At 40.1% G+C, this 20,584-nt stretch overlaps 1 protein-coding gene across 1 annotated transcript in view; it reads right to left on the bottom strand.

Annotated features, from left to right (window-relative positions):
• Positions 1-20,584, bottom strand: part of DLG2 (discs large MAGUK scaffold protein 2) — a 966,698-nt gene that overhangs the window by 827,636 nt on the left and 118,478 nt on the right. Inside the window, exon 4 of the mRNA XM_062487504.1 lies at positions 11,706-11,723. Within this exon, the coding sequence (XP_062343488.1) occupies positions 11,706-11,723 (18 nt within the window). The remainder of the gene's footprint in view (positions 1-11,705; positions 11,724-20,584) is intronic.

Here is a 20,584-nt window from a genome sequence, read left to right as displayed (position 1 = left end):
CAATTTGCAAAAAAAAGGTGATGTCTCTCGACACATAAAAAAGAAATAAAGGAAAAAGTACTGGGACATGTTCTTTTCCAATTATACCATCTTAAAACTTGACTTATTCCCCTGTCCCAAATCCAAATCCTACACACCTCTATCCCAAACTCTCTAGGCCAAGCATGGATGCAATTGCAGGTTCCCACTGCACAACAAGACAGCCAGAAGTAGGGCTAATTGCAGCTCTTTTCAACCTTTTGAACTCAAAAGCAACATTCAGGAGTGCAAAATCTGAATGTTTAGCATGATCCTGAATCCCGGCTTTGTTCAGCAGAGCTGCACCTCCACTGCTGAGCACTTTTCAATGGTATTGCATCAACAGGTACCCACAGGTGCCCCTGCTCTGCTCCAGGGCTGGTTGAGGTTATCGTCTCAGATTCAGCATGGCTTGTGGGAGCCAGGAGGACATGGAAAGAACAGGAAATTAATGAAGCCACAGCCTCCTCCAATTTATCTTCCTCCTGTGGCCTCATTCACCTCTTGTTCTCTTCCCATATGGGTTTCTCCACAAGCAAGATGGGAGTGACAGCTGGCATCTGTTTCCATGGCTCCACTGTGCTCCAAGTGCTCTGCAGTGGCTACCCACTACCCCTCTCTGCTGTCCATGAGTGCTCAGGGTATATCTTCCAGACCTTCTCCATGTTGCAGATGGGTGTCCCCATTCTGCATAGCTGTGACGTAAAAAATGACACTAGTAATGACAGCAGTGCTAACCCTTGCTTTGCCTAAACATGCATTCAGCCTTCAGGTGTTCTGGCCACCCCAGGCATTTTGCAAGCCCTGTGGAAATGATGAAATTCATCAGAAGTAAGGCAGAACAGGGAGCACTGTGCTGAACCCCAAAGTTGCACATCCCCTGCTAACTGCTCCTTCTAAACCCCACCACCACCACCACGTGCAAAGGCGGCTGCACACACGCGCGGAGCTGCCTGCCCTGTAGCAACAGAAAGGGAGTTCCCCTATCATCGCCCTGCCATTTAATATTAACTTGGTTTGATAAGTTTGAGGATGTCTCAAGGAATCACTCCACTTATCCCTACACCAGATCTTTGGGTTGGGAAGTGTCCCCAACCTTGAGGTCTTCAGCCTGATGCTGCTGTTGTGGAAAAGAAAGCGTCTATATTCGTGTTTGGAAGAAATTATTTAGAAGGACTGTTTCCAAACATTCCAGCTAAATCTAAAGTCGCCATAAGACTCCTGAAATGGGACCTAGGCATTTTTATTTTACAGGCCTAGAGAGGCAAACTAATCTATGGGGCTTTTTTGGTTTGTTTTTTTTTTTTTTCAAAAGAAAGCTACAAGAAAGTTGCATCTCTCCAATCAGAAACACCATGACTATCTAAACTACATCTGATTGGCCTCCTTAAAATCGTAGGACCCATATAATGCCCCTTTCTTTATTATTCTTTAGTTTACAGAATAAACTGATAAGCTGAGAAAATATGTGCAGTATACCATGTATTCTGAAAGTGCTCTAGTTGCTAGAGTTATTAATAGACACAAGCACAGACTAAGATAAAATATGAAATCCTTTTCCTTCTGCTAGTAAAAAATAAGTAAAAAACATATCATTTAGTAAGTCATATAGAAACAAACTGCATAATCTACAGATAAAGAGAACAAAATGCTCGTGGAAGCAAAGCTCATTCATCACTTTATCTTGCAACCAGACACAGTACATGCTCAATCTATTTAATTACAGGAACAGAAAAATAGCAGAGAAATATGTACACAGAACAGTAATGTTTCCAGTCCTACCTTGGTCGTGACAATGCACAGACAATCCATTCTGTAAATCTCCACAGGAGTGTATGTAAATCATAAAAATAAATCAGCAAGGGTGAGGAAAGGCTTTTGAATAGCATGAACAGAACCGGAGGCTTGAATCTGCACAGCCGGCTTTTCCAAGTGGGGCCCTCATAAGAAACTCGAGTCCTCCTCCACAGTGCTAAAGGCAGTCATGATGTTCACAGGGATCAGTAAACCCACTAGAAATCGTCTCAAGCAAAACTTCCAGGTGGCTTATCAGGCTTGATTGCTGCATTGTTCAATCTGAGATCAAAATATGCTGTTGAATGGTATGCAGCCCTCTAAATGGGAAGATGAGAACCACAACAAGCACAAAAGAGCAAAAGCATCACATTTCAGCCCTAGCTCTGGTTTCACAATTCTGATCTGCTGTTTCAGTATACCCATAAGATTTCTCTTGCCAAGTCTCTCTCTCTCTCTCTCTCTCAGCCTCTCTCTCGCGCTCTCTCTCCCTCTCTCTCTCTCTCAATCTCTCTCCCTCCCGCTCTCTCCTTCCCTGTCTTTTTTTTCCTCCCCCCTTTCACTCGCTCTCTCCCTCCTCTTCCCTGCTAACTCAGAGCAAGCACAAAACACACAACTATCAGGCCCATCTATCACAGCGCTGTCACTTCTCTGCCAAAACAACTGCTTTGGGTTGTAAGGGGTTTTATTGAGAGCATGATTCCTACAAACACACATTGCTGGAAGTGTATGATTGAACCATGAAGGTGCGTGCGAGAACTCGTGCGTCACAGCTACAATTGCTCAGAATTACTGGGTCAGATTCGGATTTGGGAAGTGAATATAAATAACAGCTGGATGAGGCGAACTTTAGCTATAGCAGAAAAAAAAAATCAGTCAGGGGAAAGAACAGAGATTTGCATATTTACACATGCACGTGGATCTGTCAAGCACAACAGTGATAGAATTATAGAAAAAACCCCTACATTATATACATGATTCAAAGCTTTGTCGGGGAACCTTTTTTTTCCCCACCTATGAAAAATACATCAAACTTTTAATTAAAAGAAAGCACCTTTAACAGCAGTGCTTAAACACTCCTTAAATTCTCTCCCAAACTTTTCTTGCTTCTTTGACAGATTCACAGACTTAATCTATTTATCTCGTGTTCTCTATGTTTGGCTTGGAGTTTTACAGACTGTTTAAGCCCCCACAGCCCTACCTTTCTTGCAGTGATGCTGGTGCAGAGCTTGCCTTTCAGGTGTTTAACATGAATCATTCTGAGTTAGAAAGCTTGCTGTCAGCTCTTACAGGCTTCCCTCTCTTCCAGATATAGGAAGAGAGAGAGAGAAGAAAGAGAGAGGGAGAGAGGAAGAGACTCAGAAGAGGAAAGATATGTAAAATGAAAGCTCTGGCCAAAGAGAGAGGAAAATCAATGCTCCTATTCACTGGAAAAAAAAAAAAAATACAGCCAACTGGACTGTTGACAGCAACAAGAGGAAATGTCTAGACACCCATACATTACAATTCACCTTTTCAACACACTGGACAGCACAATCTCCCCTGGGTGCTTTGCTGAAGATCTCTCATTCTCACTCAGAGCTAAAATATGTTTTTAATAAAATAAGTTTTTCAAGAAAATAAATTGTTATTTAAGAGTCATGTCTCTTCCATAAATTACTCAGGTTATAACCCTAATATTCCTGTGATTGTTGGAGCAGTGAGACGCTCACTAAATGACACACATTATTTTGCCAAAATGAGGTCACTGCTACCAAAGTTACAAAATCCATAGAGATTCAGATATGTGGTCAGAGAGCAATCAACCCTCCCCCAACTATAAAAGTCCTGGTGGATACAGCATCTTAAAGAGAAAGTCTCCAGAGCACTTAAAGCTGTGTCTAAGGCTTTAACTCACTCTGAGCAAACACTTGTGCACAAAACAAACTTGATTTGCATTTACAGCTGTGCTTGAACCTGCAGGTTTTCTCCCCACTGAGGTTTAGTCCAGTAGCCAAACAGTCAGAGAAGTTTATTAAACTATAGATTACACGAAACAGGGAACTTCCAAACATCCCTGAAGTAAGACCCAATTAAACATCTCCTTAAGAGGAAATTAACCCATTAATATGGTGTAACGTAAGCCACCCTTGTGCTCTTAGCATTATCAGTTGAAAGTGAATTCAGTCAAACCTAAAATCAGCAGATATTTTAACACTTGGGTGTAAAGCAAGTTTGTTCTCTTCTAATTGATAGATTCAAGCTGATCTAGTAAAGTGCAAAGTATTTCATACATATAATTACCTTGGCTGTAAAATTTCATCTCAGACTTGAAACTGGCATATGATGTATTTTGAAATTGGTCTCCAAGTGCATGATCTGTGAATGCTTCTACTTGCAACTCTACTTTTGTGAGATGATCCCAGTGAATTCATGATCCTGTTTAAAGCTCATTTGAAAAACAGAGGGTTTCAACACTTTGGGGATGCTTACATGAACGTTACTCACCCAGCTCCCTCAGTGTGCCAAAAAGCTTCCTCCTGCACTCCTCCAATTTTTGCCTGTCACCTCCTTTCCTTATATATGACAATGAGCATTTAACAGGGCACGATTTTGCACATATGCTCCTCAAGCATAATACATAACTGAGTAGTCTGCTCCCTAAAATGCTGCCACCTACTTGTTATCCCCATAATCTCCCATAGCCCCAGACAGAAGGAAGACATGCTTTAGGGGATGTAGACCTCAACTTCAAACATCCACAGGCTGATTTTGGTTCCAGGGCTCCTGGTCACAGCTTCTAACACACAATGACTGGCAACAGATGACTGTCAATGGGTCTCCAGTGTTTCTTCCAAGATCCAGTCCCTTATTTCAATTAACAACCCATCCCAGACCCCAAAAAGGGACTGAGCTGCTTAATTTTGTTTCTCCAACTACACACTTTTTCCATTCATTTTTTCTCCCCAAGAATAAGATTTTCAAATCCTTAGCACTGCTTTACCCTTCATTAGCAACACCTCCTTCTGCTCTAATTTCTGGAGGTCATATCACTGCTTAGTTTTATTTTTTCCTTCATTCTTCCAGCCTTCTTATTATATGTACATATGATCCTGACTGAAATCTACTATAGAAAGTCTTGACCCAGAACTAAAAAAATTGAAGAGCAGCCATCTGGGGTGAAAAGACATGGTTTATAGTTGCTCATAGTCGACTTAGATGGTAAAAAATAACCTCTGTGTTGAGCTCTGGCTCTTGGGGAGCCTTAATATAGGAAGAATAACAACTATTTCCCACTGTGACACCAGCGGCTCTGTGGATCACCGTGTGAAAGCCATCTGCCCAGATGACTACTTCCTTCTATAATTTTACCAAGATATCTGTTTTTAAGTCACACAAAAACCAACAATATGAGGTGAGTGGGTGAAATGGGATGGTCTTTTAATGCAGTTTACACTGGACAATTTAATGCTCCTTTCTGGCATTAAAGTCATCATTGTATCCAGGTACTTCCACTTGGATAACCAAAGCAGAAGGTTTAATTAGGCCACTATATTTAGAACCAGAGCCTGTAATATCCAGCTGCATTCAATATTTGCAAAAGCAAGCTCCTGTAAAAGCTAAAATCATTAGGAAATATTCTGAAGTTTTTTTAATCTTTCATTATGCACCTCCTTAAATACTTCTTACATCCTTTTGAAACCCAAATATTATAAAGCAAAAACTATAAAGAAAAATAGATTGTTAAAAAAAATTAAAAATCATAACTGGTTTATTTTCTTTAATCAAAGAATATAGATTATAAAAAACAAGTGCATTGCATTCCAAGTTTTGAAGTAGACACTAAGAAAGCAGGCATCTAACCAGACTGTTAACATTGAATTAGTAATGTCAGCATCTTGAAAAATTTAACCAATGACTAGAGCTCCGTGCCCCTACACAGAGAACGCATGAACACACACATGCTCTTACAAATATAAAGATTTATTTATTTACTCTTAATGTATCTTAAACTGTGTATTATGGAGCGTTTGTTGACTGCATTACATTCCCAGGTTATATTTTCTTTCTTCTTTTCAGGTTCTATATTACATCCAAACAAGCTACAAATAAATATTTTTCTGATTACATCTTCAAGGAGGGCAATTGATGTAGTTGGCAAATTATGTCTTTACAGCCAGAGGTCACTTATACCACTTGAATCCATTTCCTGTGGATCCCAGCTGGTTAATTAGTAGGTTAACATCAGGATTCAAGTGATCTAAGTATATGCTACAATGGAAAATCAATCTCACGAGAAAGTTTCTTCATGAAGGGTGCTTTGTGATACACTAAAAAAAAAAATAAAATAGAGAGAGAGAAACTACTAATCTTGTAGATCCTGGATATGTAGTTAAAAGCTGTATTACAAATGAAATGTCAGAATAAATCCTTCTTAATCCAGAAAGAGAAGTTAATACAAATTTCAGAAAGCACATTCTGTATACCTTAGTCACTCGGAATTTTAATGTAGTTCCCAGGCTGAATCAGAAGCCCAGGAGTCCTGATGTTAATTTAAAGATCACCAAATTAGCTATTCTTCCCCTCCTAGCTGCAGCAGCCCTAAGAGCAGCAGCTCTGCAACTGGCCTGAGGCCCAGAGGAGTCTCAGACAGAAGCTATAACACGAATTATTCCCTTCACCCGTGCATGGCAAATTTCACTGCTATTTAGCACAATCAGTGTTGGAGTCCTGACCAATTTCTCCAGCTGGTAGCTTTTGCAATGAGACAAAAGAGAAAATTTTCTTTTTTGTAGGGAAGCAAACATTGCCTCTTGAAGCCCTGAAGGTAGATGGTGAAATGGGCACAGGGAGAAGGGAAAGGTGCACAGGCAGCTCCACTCCTTCACCACAAGGTCTGTGCACCCAGGCGGCCACGGTGGCCTCAGGCTCAACAGCCACAGAAAAAAAAAGCTTCTGCTTCACAGCTGTGGAGTGGATTCCATCTCTTCTTACCTCAAGTACATTCCTACCTTACCACCCCTTTACAGAGTATGTGGAAGCTCACACCACTTTAGCCAAGCAACTGCCCCAGAAGAAAAACCATAAAAAGCTACTACTGAGACCATGCAACCTCTCCGGCAGTCTCATTGCCACATGCTCACCAGTTTGGGGACCTATGAGAAGGCAATATGGCAAGCTGGGAACACAATATGACTTGTAGAATTGTAGGACATGCACCTTCAACATCACAGAGTATGGGGTAGAGGTCCTTGACCCACCCTACAGCTCTGAAGGTCTTTGGACACGCTAGCCTTTCAGAAGCTCTGCAACCTTCGTTAGTTTAGAACTCATGCCTAATGTTTTTTCTATGATTTCCTATACAAATCCATAATGGTTTCCTTGTTTCACAGAAAGTCCTTACTCCAAATGAAACAGAAGTGCTTCAGTTACAAATGCTCTGCTGGCTTTACACAGGCTGGGATGCTCTGCAATGGAATCACACGGTACTCAAGGGTGGTATGTCCAGAAGTGGTTCTCAATTCTCAAGACTGGATGAATGAAGAGTTAATTTTCATTCTTGAGCATTCTGCATGGGGAAGTAAATCTAACCACCAACTGATCATCAGCAACTGAAAAGCTCTGGCACATATGTTCAAACATGTAGCCACTCTTAAATAGCTAGGTGTCACTAGGTGATCTTAGCAGCCACTAACACTCAAGAACACTCACTTGAAAAAGAAATTAGACAAAATGATGCTTTCAAGTGAACTGGCACACTGAACCACAAGTTCCTGGAAACAAAAAACAAAACATCTGCTATCTACTGTCCCATGGTACTGAGAACTGTGCAAAACACCACTCACAGCTCTCAATGTCTTAGAGTTTGTCAATAGAGTTGCCAGTTTTTGAAGTTTCCGCTCAGGAACACTTTGTACATGAACAGCATGAAAATGTAGTACATAGAATTGCTGATGGAGAAACATTCAGTCCAGGGTTTGCATTGACTCTAAGGAGGAGGACAGTGCACTTTTCATCTGGGCATTCATAACAGAAATCACGTTGAGAAGTGGAGATGAGATTAACTACATCCCATGATTTGTACAACATCCTCGTGGACACAATGTATTTAGGGAATATATCAAGCTTTTATAATTCATTGCTTTGGAGAAATAAAATCTTCCATAAATAATAAGAAGAATTTCAATGAGAATATATGTTCTTCTATTTCAGCTATCAAGTACCACCATGCTACCATATGGTACCAAAGTTTTTTGATTGGGAAATTTGGAACACAACAACAAAGAAACTCAGAAAATCATGTTAGAAAATTAGATCTTTAGATTTTTAAAATTTAATGAACAGAGAAATTGATCTGAAAAGGGAAATAAAGCCCATGGGAAAACTTTAGACAAGAGGAATAATCCACAAGTTTCTACTGTTGGAAACAACTTTTGCTGAAGTCTACAAGGCACCACACAAGCACATCCCCTCAGCTAATGTCTCTTCTTTTCATCACGTTTCCAGCTTGTTTACTTTGAAAGAAAACTTAGTAAGTTTCTTTCACTACAAAAAGGAAAAATACACAATGACACCAAGGCTGAAAGTCTAGATAATAATATCTAAGCCCAAGGGGGTTGTTCCAGCCAAGTTGTGAACCAGTGAAAAAATGGAGATACTATAATGAAACCCTTATGGCTTCGCTGTTGCATGCAGCAAGACAGGGAAGTGTAACACAGCCCCTTAGCCATGAAGTAAGGCTATTCAGCAGAGTTTTATGATAGGTATCATTAGGCTGCCTATACAAAACACATCATTTTTCTGACATTCAGATTCTTCCATACTGACTCCAGAGCAAAAAAGAAACTACAACACACACTAAGAGACTGAAAACACATGGAATAAAAACCTACTAACTGCACAACAGCTCAGACTTCAAAAATAGATTGAAATGAAACCACCTCGAGATCAGCAAATCTGTAGAACCATCACCAATATGAACAAGACTTGTACATAAAAATAAAAATTAAATCCTAGGTCAGTATAGAATACCCAGGGCTTGCAATATACCACAACAAACTGCAGCTGTAAGCCTCATTCAAATGCGATAATGGACATGCAGCCATTAAGCAGAAATAAAAATATCCAGAAGCTCAAATTCAGTATGTCCTACACACTTCACCTCCAGCAAAACTTCACTAAGCATTTCATTCTCCATCACAGAAAAAAAAAAAAAAAGAGTGGACAATACCTTTGTCTTCATGTCTACCACATAGTTTTCAAAAGTTGGCTTCTCCTTGTTGTGTTCACCATGTTGGCTAGATCCTTCTGATCCATTTGAAGCTGCAGGCTAAAGAGCGGGTGGAAAAAAACACAAATAAAGTAGCTGAGAAGTGTGCTTTAATTCAATTACATTTAAACAAAGATTAGCATGCGCACATAAAAGAGTAGTCTGAATTCAGATAAGTATCAGGTGGCTTATACAGAAGATTTTCACCTGAATGTTTTTTTCATTTCTGCGTTTGATCCTATAGGCACTCTCTCATGGAAGTCTGTGAAAGTCTTAATAGTCTAAATCTGCAAATGATGCTTATCATAATCTCTGTGTGACTTCAGAAGGCAATCAAGGTGCTCTGCAGCTCTCGGCAACAGAACATAAAGATAAGGAAGGAAATCAGTGCTCTGCAAAAAGACCTGCTGATCCTGATGGGGATCTCATCTGGAGTAGCTGCAGGAATATATAATATATCTCCTTACAGCAACAAACTAATTATTTCATTTGTTTTCTTACTTCTAATTCATAACATTCTTCTAAGTGAAACATTTCTAAAAGGTTTCATGCTTGACTAGTAATGATATGCGTAAATGGTTTAGATTCAAATTTATTTTTTGTTACTTTTCCTTCATTTATACAAATTTCAATCTTACATTGCTTACACAAAACCCCCATAAAACACACAGTATTTTCTTTCAAATAAAATCTTTGGCAGAAGACATAGTGAAAGGCTATATTTGTTTTTTCAATTTTCCTGCTGGAAATCTAATATATTACTGTAGATTTTATATTAAGACAGTAAATATTACAAATGACACCTCTGTCTACAATGCTCTGCCCTGCAATAATGTGCTTGAAGAGTCAGCCTTTGGATGAAATGTGATGACTGCCTCTAACACAGATCTCAAAAAATTTCTAAGCACTCTGCAAAAGCACAAACAGGAAAGCAGGAAGGATTCCAACAGAGTCCAGTGTTTTGTGCCTGTGGGTGCCCAGCATCACAAGCACCCTGAGTGATTTAGACCCATCCTGTTTTAGCCTGTGCAACAGGAGTGCAGTCAATTTTAACACAACAGGCAATAAACTGTTAGCATTTTGAGTAGAGCAGCCTTTGCCAGCACAACTTAGAAAACAACAAGCCAGTGCCACAGAAACAGCCAAATCCCACTCGCATGTACAAATGTTCTCTCTTCTGATCCTAGGTTGTTTATTTAGGGCTCTGTCCAGCAAAAGACTGAGTGCTGGCCCCAGTCCAGCCAACTACTTAGACACGTGCTTCTTGCTTCACTGGAACCAATGGATGAGTCTTGTGCTCCAGTAAAAACTGTGTTTAAAGGTTGGACCAGGCCCAGCAGCTCTGCATTACATGGGGCTAAGTACACAGGACTCCACAAGTCTTCTCTGAGTTTACAGCTTCCCTCACGTGGAGAACCACTCATTCCCTTGGCTGGTTTCTAGTCACCAAGGGGTGTTGAATATCCCCCATTTGCAATCTAGAAGGGAGTACGGGACAGAAAGACAACAAGGCAAAAATTTTCAAGGACAGCATGAAACTGAACCCAGGTCATGCCTCAGAACCTACAAAAAATACAATTACAAAACTCCATAATACTTCTTTCAGGAAGAGAAAATTGGTTTTATGAGGAGCTAAAAAGCATGCATAAAATTTTCATTTCACCTTTGCTTTCTTTGAATACCTGACATAAATGTTTTTTATTGTTATTATTTACAGGCAACAATATAAACTCTTCAAATCATTACATTATTTATTTGCTCTAATCATCAAGATCTAAAGGATCCTGATTCTAAAGGAGCTCAGCTCCTGCAGCTTCTCTAAAGGGGTCTGACAAGCTTCAGCAGAAACCTCTATGGTAACATTTATCAAATGAGTACAGCTGCAAAACAGGATAAGAAACTTGCTTTGTTTACATTTCACATGTTTTTTTCTCAAATTTTTCACCATTAGTTGGCTCCAATACTTTGAAAGAACATAAAACAATGTCGTAAGATGCTATGAAATGTTTCCATTGTTTTCCTTAGGGAAATGGGTCACAAATTCATTGTGAAGAGCAGAAAATCAAGGACATTAGGGAGGTTCAAACAGCTCAAGCAAGAATGATTGTAATAAATTTGGAACATCCTTCTGTTCCAGTGTATTAAGTTTCACTTATTATTAGCAAAATAATATATGGTCCCCCAACCTAAAGAAAGTATACATTAGAAATCCATCTGAACACCAAGAGATATTTAATTCTGTGTTATGAAATAAATGGGACCGTACAATCCAAGAGACAGAAAGTGTACTTGCTGTGCATTTTGACAGATTTATTAAAAACTAAAAATCTTAGATTTGAATCTTTTCTTAGTCTTGATTACATACAACCCTCCCTTTGGAGGCCAACAAAAAGTCTATCCTGCTTTAAATTATTTGTAGACTTTATAGCCAAAAGCGGCCTGCTCATGCAAAGGAAGTGTTTCAGCAACACCTCATTATTCCTGAACCATGACCAGGAGATGCAGAACTGGCAGTCCCACCACGACACACTACAAATGCAGTGGACAATGTGCACCATGTTCACACATCCTTGCAGGAGGTTCTGGAAATATGACTTCAAGCTTGAACTATAATTACTGCCAAAACTATAGACTTTTTTATCACACCACTGCATCTAGAGGACTGGTAGTTGGAACAACTCTATCTTCTTCCTCACAGAAGAAAGCATGATCTTATTCTCTTCAAATTGGTCAGAGAAACAGAAGAGATTTCACAAGCAAATGCTGCAAGGGCAGATCAAAACTTCACCTGGTAACTTTACTCACATGGTTAGTAACTATGAGCCTTGCACATCACACCTAAAGCAACCTTCTAATTTTGTACAATAATTGACACTAATCTATTAAATTATAATTAGCAGATACTATTTAGACCATAATCTCTTCAACACATTTCTTTCATTGTGCAAACTCACAGCATTATTTAAATATTTATTAATAAAATAGTAACCACGTTATCTACCTTGCCAATTTTGTCTAGTTTTAATAGTGTTCAGTGAAGTTTTTCTGTGCTTATAATACATCTTGCAGGTAGATGTTCAGGACATGCACAATTGACACAATCAACTGACAACAAAACTCTGGCTGATTATTTTTTGCCAAAATACATAGATAGGAGTTATCAAAGACTAGGCACTGCTTCCACTTTCATCAGGCAACAGGTTCCAGTTCATGTCTGAGCCAGCAACCAGACAGAAGGAGCATCTGCCCTCACAGGCAATTATAGCACATTGGGTTTCCATGAGTTTCTATGGGAGGTCCTCCTACAGCAGCCAAGCCATGTAATGGTGGATGAATTCCCCAGTTCAGCATAAGAATTTACAGGATTTCCAGAATTTATACCAGATATTTCGATAGGAGGAATGCATAACTATCCCCAATAGTTACCACATGTCCATTTCTTGGAGTGAAGCCCAACACTGAGAATATAAAACAGTATCTTTTAAAAAAACAGGAAACGTATGTGCAAACTTCATTCTGCTCTTCCACATTCTAGGATATTGTTTCTAGGACTTGGAATTTATTTACACACATGGAATATTTTCTAGGACATATGTGGCTAAAAAACACTGATCAGCTTTACCAAGGGCCCAGGAGCTTGGGTGGAAGTGTGAGGAACTACAGTCCATGAGTCCAAATAAGTGAGCAACTGCTAGGGCTCAGAGAGCACTGCACCTTCCCCTACAGCCACTGACTTGGGGAACACTCTCCTCTGTGCTTTTAGCAAGAGAAACTCAAAACAGAGCCTTCCCCTGAGATCTCTCTGGGCACTTTGGATCACCAATTGGTAGATCTGCTCCAGTCTCATGAGAGCCTGTCAATAAATGCCTGCTTGCCCCAAGTTATTTGCACGAGGAAAGGAAAGGAAAAAAAAAACCAGCAATTTGTTAACTTTTGGATGCTGATATCTGTCATGAAATCTATCATCCTGGTAACAAAATGCTACCAGAAACATATAGTGCTGAGAAATACTGATTTTATTTAATTAACTTTTCTGGAACAAGCATATTTGAAAATCATTAGAACATCTAAAAAGCTACATTTCAACATAATGTATGCTGGAACTATCCATTTTACAGGACATTGAGGTAAATTAATCCGTTCAGCAGCTATGGTGGAGTAGGAAGCAACCTGAGCTGAACTGAGATGCTCAGCAGGACGCTGCTATTAGCAAAGTACAGAGCACACCTCTGTGCCAGGTACAGCCAACCTGCTCACTCTCTGCTCAAGCTGTGTGTGAACCAGAACTGGGCTCAAGTCAAGTTCATCCTTTACAACGTGCCAACAGCAGCACGGATACCTTCTGTGCCTGTGATTTGTCCTCCAAGCTCTGCACCTTTCTGCCATACCTACGCAGAGTTGACAGCTCCCTAAATGTGCTGTCAGCATCACTGGACCACCAAAAAAAAAAAAAAAAAAAAAAAAAAAAAAAAAAGAAAAATTGTACATCTTGGACACTTGATGAATTTTTCCTGCTATGCCATGCAGAGAAATAATCCTAGACACTGTAAGATGTGCTTTGCTAGTCCTATTTCTATGCCTCTCTTATTCCTTATTACAGGAAGAAATGTCACTGAACAAATTTTTTGACAGGATATGACTTTCATCATCAATATCACTGAAAGCTCAGACAATCCCAGAACAGGCCATGCTAGAAACTAAAATCAGAAATATAATCCTACAGAAGTCAAGCAGTTTAATTTGCCTCAGATGGGCCTAAATTTCAATCCAGAAACAATATAGCAGAGCTTTCTTTACTAGTTCAGTTTTTCTAAGGCCCTATAGAAAGGCATAGTTCCATGTCAAATGATTTAGATGTCAGAAAGGATTTTATTTCCATTTCAGGATTTCTTGTTCACTTTTTGATTACATCAAGGTTTGCTCCACATCACATTGCATTAGCTCAGACTTTGCAGCTGTCTTAAGTCAGGGAGATGTTGTACAGCCCTGTAAGAATGTCCTTCAGTCCCTTCTGCACCAGTCTTCCCAATATGACCAGTAAATGTGAATGAAGAAAAATACACATTTAAACATGGATTCTACTGCACAAATCACATCACAAGTATTTTAATTTTTTAAAAATTACTGTATTTGAAAGCAAGCATAAATGTTGCAGTAATATTTAGTTTGCCCTCGGATTTTTATGATTTCACTTTAACTAATATGGATTCAACCTTTCAGAAAATTTTATGACAGCCTTAAAGAGTGTTAAAGCTCAGGAACAATTATCTGGCTGTGGACTTGTGTCTCAGAAAGGTCAGGTCTGATTTAATGCTGCTCCACCCTCCTGAGAGCAAATCTCTCTCTGTGTGTTTCTGGATGTCAGAATGTCACTGGTGAACTTTGCATTTGCTTGTCCCCAGTACAGATTTGACCATTCATCTAAAAGCTCTCATCCAAGCCATCAGTTACTGGAGTAGTCACTTTTGCTAGACTAAAAAAGACGAGATTTCCCTCGCTATCCATATCACACAATTATCTAGCTGCACTGTACTGGCAAGACAACTGACTTCCCAGGCAGGGAATTCAGGCAGGGAGGAGACACTAGCTCATGCATCAGCTTTTCTCCTCCCAGACAGACTTCAGATGAAGCTGGCTGGAGTCAGTTGGCCCCACAAATTCAAGCCTGGTGACTGACCAGAAGACACACACAGGATTCATTTTGCTGATACAGGCTCTGTCTCCAGTGTCACTTGTCATAGAATCATAGAATGGTTTTGTTGGAAGGGAACATTAAAGGTGACTTGTTCCAATGCCCATGACATGGGCAGAGACAACTTCCACTAGATCAGATTGCTCAGAGTCCCAACCAGCCTGACTTTGAATGTTTCCAGAGGTGGGTCATTCACCACTTCTCTGAACAATCTGTTCCAGTCTTTCACCACCCTCATTGCAAAAACACCAACCAAACAATAAAACTTATTTCTTATATATAAATCTAAATCTACCCTCCTTTAGTTTAAAACCATTACCCCTTGTCACAATATGCTCCACAAAAGTCCACGCCCATCCTCTTTATAAACTCATTTTAGGTAATGGAACGTGCTCTAAGCCTCTAGCCTTCTCTTCTCTTGAAAATTCCAGTTCTCTCAGCCTGCCTCCATAGGAGAGATGTTCCATCCCTATCATCATCCTTGCATCCATCCTCTGGACTCACTCCAACAGTCTACATCTTTCCTACATTGTGATCTGGATGCAGACCCAGGAGGGGTCTCAGGAGAGATAAGTAAGGGGGCAGAAAAGAGAAGAGCTCATGCAGAGCTTTATTTTTGAGCTGGGAAACAAATCAAGTCACTCATGCATCTCCTTTCCCAGGCAGCAGAGTCACTAAGGTCACACAACAGTGGACTCTGCCATGTGTGATGATTTGTACACCAGGAAGGGAAGGGAGCAGGGCACTGTGCAGCCCCTGCAAAAACAAGCCTTGAGAGGGCTCTTGATAAAGTAGTCTCCCCTGCTGAAACCTGGCACACTGAATAGCAGTGGTTGGTAGGATCTGATGTGGCAAAAAATTGAGGAAAAAAAAATCACAAAAATTACCTCTGCTGCAAGGATGAAGAGATAAAAAATTTACAGGTCAGATGCAGGAAAATGACACTCAAAGAATGAGACTGGACAGACTAGTTGCAGTTTGCAGGCAAAGACACACCCCAGCTGTAGCTCCATGCCAGGAAGATATTTGCCCACAAGAAATTGTGACAATTAACTTATGTATTGCTGATGAAGTATTTCCCAAAACATTCCTAGTAGCAGTGTGTTTAAACTCCATAGGGCAAATTTAGACAGCTCTGAAAATAAGAATGAAAGACATTAAAACATTAAACAAACAAATGCATTTTCCTCAGCTCACTGGGATCTGAGTCAGATCATTATACTCATTCCTTTACCTTTCAGCTATCAGCCTGCACTTTGTTCAGCATAAAGAAGATAAAACATGAAGAGTAATTTGGGATATTAAAGATCTATTTCTTTCAAATAAAGCAGAAGCTATTACTGAACTCTTTATGAAGGCTGGAGGAAAAGGACTAGAAAAATTAAAAGGCTGAACATAATTAATGAATACTCATTTAGAATTCATTATCATAAAATATGTTGGAAGCAAAACCTACAGCTGAAGACAGCAGGCTGTATGCAGAAACAAGCTCTGGAAGGAGCTCCACATGCACTATATCAAACTGAGAAGAAAGCCAGAGACTTGTGGTTGCTGGGAGATCCCCTCAAGCATGGGGTAATGACACCTGCCAAGAGTCCCTGCAAGCAGAAAGGTCACCTGCAGCAAGAGTGACGTGCCAAAGCACATGGTCTGATTCCAGTTGTGCCCATTTTATTCACACATTTCTATTCATTAGCTTCAGGAGACTCCCTCCACACTTGAGCTCATATTAGTGAAATCACAACATTGTTGTGAAAATACAAGTAGACCACAGCTGGAAGCAAATGCAAATACTTGGAAACAAACAAATAAATAAATAAATAAAGTCATTAATTGTGAGGAAAAACATGAATAATGATTTGAAATTAAATAATCTTTGCATGCTATTTTAATTAGCAAGGATAATGTTTATTTTACTTACATAGAAGTTCTGGATACATAAATTCCAACCTACATATTTCAGTTGCCATAACAACTTGATACATTTATTCCCTTGTGTCATTTTTTACTGCATCAGTGTAGATTTATTTTTTTTAACAACTAGGAAAGATGAAAAAAAAAGGACAACTGCTTTGGTTGCTATAATAGCACACTATTTTTTAGTTGTGATTTTCACACTTAATTCTTCTTGAAACCAATATAATTTTTCTCTAAAGATGTTCTTGGCACAGTGTGGAAAATTCCCTACCAATTTTGGGGCTCAGTGTTGGGTCTGTCAAAAAACCCAAGGATATGTGCAGCCCTTTAGCTCAACTGCTGCTTCAGCAGCCTCCCTTAGGATATATAGCTTGAGGTCAAGTTCTTAACAGAAGACCTACACAGTAAGTCTGAGTCCCCATAAATTAAATGAACATCAGACTCCCCAGAAAGGTGCACAACAGATTTGAGGCAGCAAACATAACTGCAGAGATGAAAAACAGAAAGCACTGCAGTGTGCTCCAGGCCAGGAGGATCTCACAGAGCAGATTCCACATTTCACACACACTGGTGTAGCACATGATGAGCTTAACTACACTTTTATCCAGGAGCAGAACTGGCTCTTAAACTCTTGGGGCCTCCAAGAAATAGGATCAAATCTTTTAGAGGTACAGTCAAATGGCACCATGATGGAAAGAGCAGAGAGGGTGAGGACAGCTTTTGTCCTTCCCTCTGTGCAGTGTAGCAGAGCCTGCTGTTGTCCATTGACCTTTCCCAACTCTGCATCCCTGCAAATGGGTCCATTTCAATTAAATTGCAATTACCTAACTGCTAATATTGTATTTCTACCTGGCCCCCTACAACAGTCATAATGAGAGAGACTGTATTAATTAGTATCAATTATATTAAGGTGCAAGGTGAGGAACTGCTTGGTTACCATTGTTCCATACAGCTGGCATGGAGTGACCTTAGAGATAATAGGGCATTTATGAATGTAAGGGTAGAGTTTTTAATGGAGAAGAAATTAGTGAAATGGCTCCTATGGGCTACCTTGGCCTCTGGAGACAGCTCTTCTTTTAATCCTAACTATAATACCTCTACTTTGGACAGGAGAGTTAGAATGGTTGCTTTCAAAGGACTGTACCCCACTCAGTTGTCAGAACAACAATCTCTGTGTGTGTTACCACACAGAGTTTAGGAGAAGCTTATTTTATTGCAGCCTTCTAGTATATAGAGACAAGACAACATAAGACAGCAGGAGGGGGACTTTTGACATGGGCATGTAGTGATGGGACAAGGCAGAACGGCTTTAACCTGAAAAAGGACAGGTCTAGGTTGGGTATTATTCTTTACCAAGAGACTGGTGAGCACTGGAACAATTTGCCCAGAGAAGCTGCAGGTGCTCCATCCACAGAAGTGTTGAAGGCCAGGTTAGGTGGGACTTTGTGTAGCCTGGTCTACTGGAAGGTGTCCCTGTCCATAGCAGGGGGTTGGAACTAGAGGGTTTTAAGGTCCCTTCCAACCCAAACCCTTCTGTGATTCTAACTCAAAACAGGAGAAACACCCAAGAGTGCAATGTACTGCATTATAACCTTGCAGGAAATATGCTTAAACAAGAAGTCACTAAGATGAAGTGAATTCTGATTTATCTCATGATGTGCTGCAGGTCCATAGCAAATCCAAGAATAGAAACCAATCTCCTGTCTCCTCCAGTGGCCCACACAGATTCTTTCTATTTACACACACCTCCAGAGAAATTACAGAGGAGGAAGCTATCCACATTTCACTTCAGATTAAATTTTATGCCTTTTCTTGCCAGAAATGGTGAAATTAAGCCAGTCTGCTCAATAGCAATAATAAAACCAGTTCCATTAGCAGGACTGATGTATTATAAAGTGGTATTTAGGATGACCAAAGGTGTTTTACACTAATACAAGAATATAGAGCCTGCATTAAATAAAAGAAAAAAGAACCTCAAAACATCAACAAAAACACAAAATCAAAGCCTTGAATAATATTGTTATGACTTTTACTCCTCAAGATAGTTTTGCTTGAAGCATCCTAAATCTTGGTATAGAAGAATATTTGTAGCCAGAGCCATAGGGAGGGGAAATAAGCAGTGGCTGTCATTACAGTGGCAAGCTGCCTTGCTAAGTCATGGCTGCAGAGCTCCACAATCATATATACTCATGCTGACATGCAAAAAGACTGTAGCTAAACAAAACCTTCAGCAAAACATAGCCCCATATCTCTTCATCCAGCTTCCCTCCTACAAAGCATTAGAAAATGCTTCACACCAATATATATTGAAGGGAAAGGACCCAAAAGGTAAGTCAAGTAGAATGAATCAGCTCATTAAACTGCAGAATACATCATTACACTCCCTAAATGTTGATAACCAGACAACAAAGTGAAGTGAAAGGGAAAACAACATTCCCTAAATACTTTGCAGAAGGTTGGGCTCCAAGGATCTGCCAGTGCTTGACAATTTCCTTTGTGACAACTGTCATGACCTCAATGCTGGATAAGAATTTTTCATTACCTAATGGGGAGATGGCAGAAACTTGTATTTTGTATGATGACTCCAAGAACTATTAACATTTGCCATTGACCAAGGCTATTAAAAATTATGAACTGTACAAGGGTTTGGGTTTCTCTGAGCTTGTAGAAGCACAGAAGCATAAAGGCTATTGAAACTTAATTAAATAAATTTCATCGTCAACTGCAGTTGACACTGAGAAAAGGAGCAGACGCTTACATACCAGGCAATGCCAAGAGTTGAAGGGAGGAAGTCTTCTAGTCTGTGTAATGCCCTTTCCACACATACTACCTTGCACAGGCCATATGGATCCTGGACCAGGAACCCTTCCGAGGTACCAGCTCGAGCCAACCTGAGAAACAGTGCCCCTGTCACAGCTCACTGACACCAAGGTCCAGATGACACTGCAACCATAAGGGAAACCCTGGATGAAGCAATAAATCCAGGCTAAAAACTGTCTGACTGCAACAGCTTGTGCTAAAGCTGCCTGCAACTCCATGAATTTGCAATGTGTCCCTGAAGCTTAGGTAAGACCTCCTTTCACTGGAATGTTTCTGCCATCAAAGAGGCTGGTTTGGGTAGAGATGTGCATACAAACTTGGAAGAATGTCAGATGAAAAACTTGAAAACTCTTTCACTGTTGATGAATATTTGCTTGTAACACCTCAAATCACCTTTATGTCCTTTACCACATTTACTCTACAACCTCACCTCTCATTAGCAGGGGCTCAAATTCCAATTCTAGTTGTATTCAGAAGCCTCACAACAACCTGGATGTTTGTTAATGCCAACAGAACATATCTCTGTGTGGCATTCTGTATATTTAGCTGTCCTGGTTTCAGCTGTCATAGAGTTAATTGTCTTCCTAGAAGCCGGTACAGGGCTGTGTAGAGGATTTAGGATGAGAATAAAGTTGATAAGACATTGATGCTTTAGCTGTTGCTAAGCAGTGTTTACACTATGCCAAAGACTTTTCTCACACCAGCCCACCAGCAAGAAGGTTGGAGGAGCACAAGAAGCGGGAAGGAGACAGCCGGGACAGCAGACCCCAAGTGATCCAAAGGATATCCCACACCATATGGCATCATGCTCAGTATGTAAGCCAGGGGGAAAGCTGGCCACAGGTCACTGCTCAGGTCACTGGCTGGTCACTGGTCAGTAGATGGAAGTTGTAACTTGTCTTTTTGTATTCAAAATCTTTATTATTATTGTTATTACTGTTTTCCCTTCCATTTCTGCTCTGTCAGTCTTGTCTAAAATCACAATTGTTTTTCCCCAATTCTCCCCCTATCCCACTGAGAAGGGGTGAGTGAGGAAGGGGCTGCATGATGTTTAGCCACCTGACAGGTTAAACCATGACAGCAATGTCCCATGA

This window comes from Cinclus cinclus, chromosome 2 (genome assembly GCF_963662255.1).
Source record: "Cinclus cinclus chromosome 2, bCinCin1.1, whole genome shotgun sequence".
NCBI classification, from domain to species: Eukaryota; Metazoa; Chordata; class Aves; order Passeriformes; family Cinclidae; genus Cinclus; species Cinclus cinclus.
Note: the sequence above shows the minus strand (reverse complement) of the source record. Positions and strands in the feature narration are given on the sequence as shown.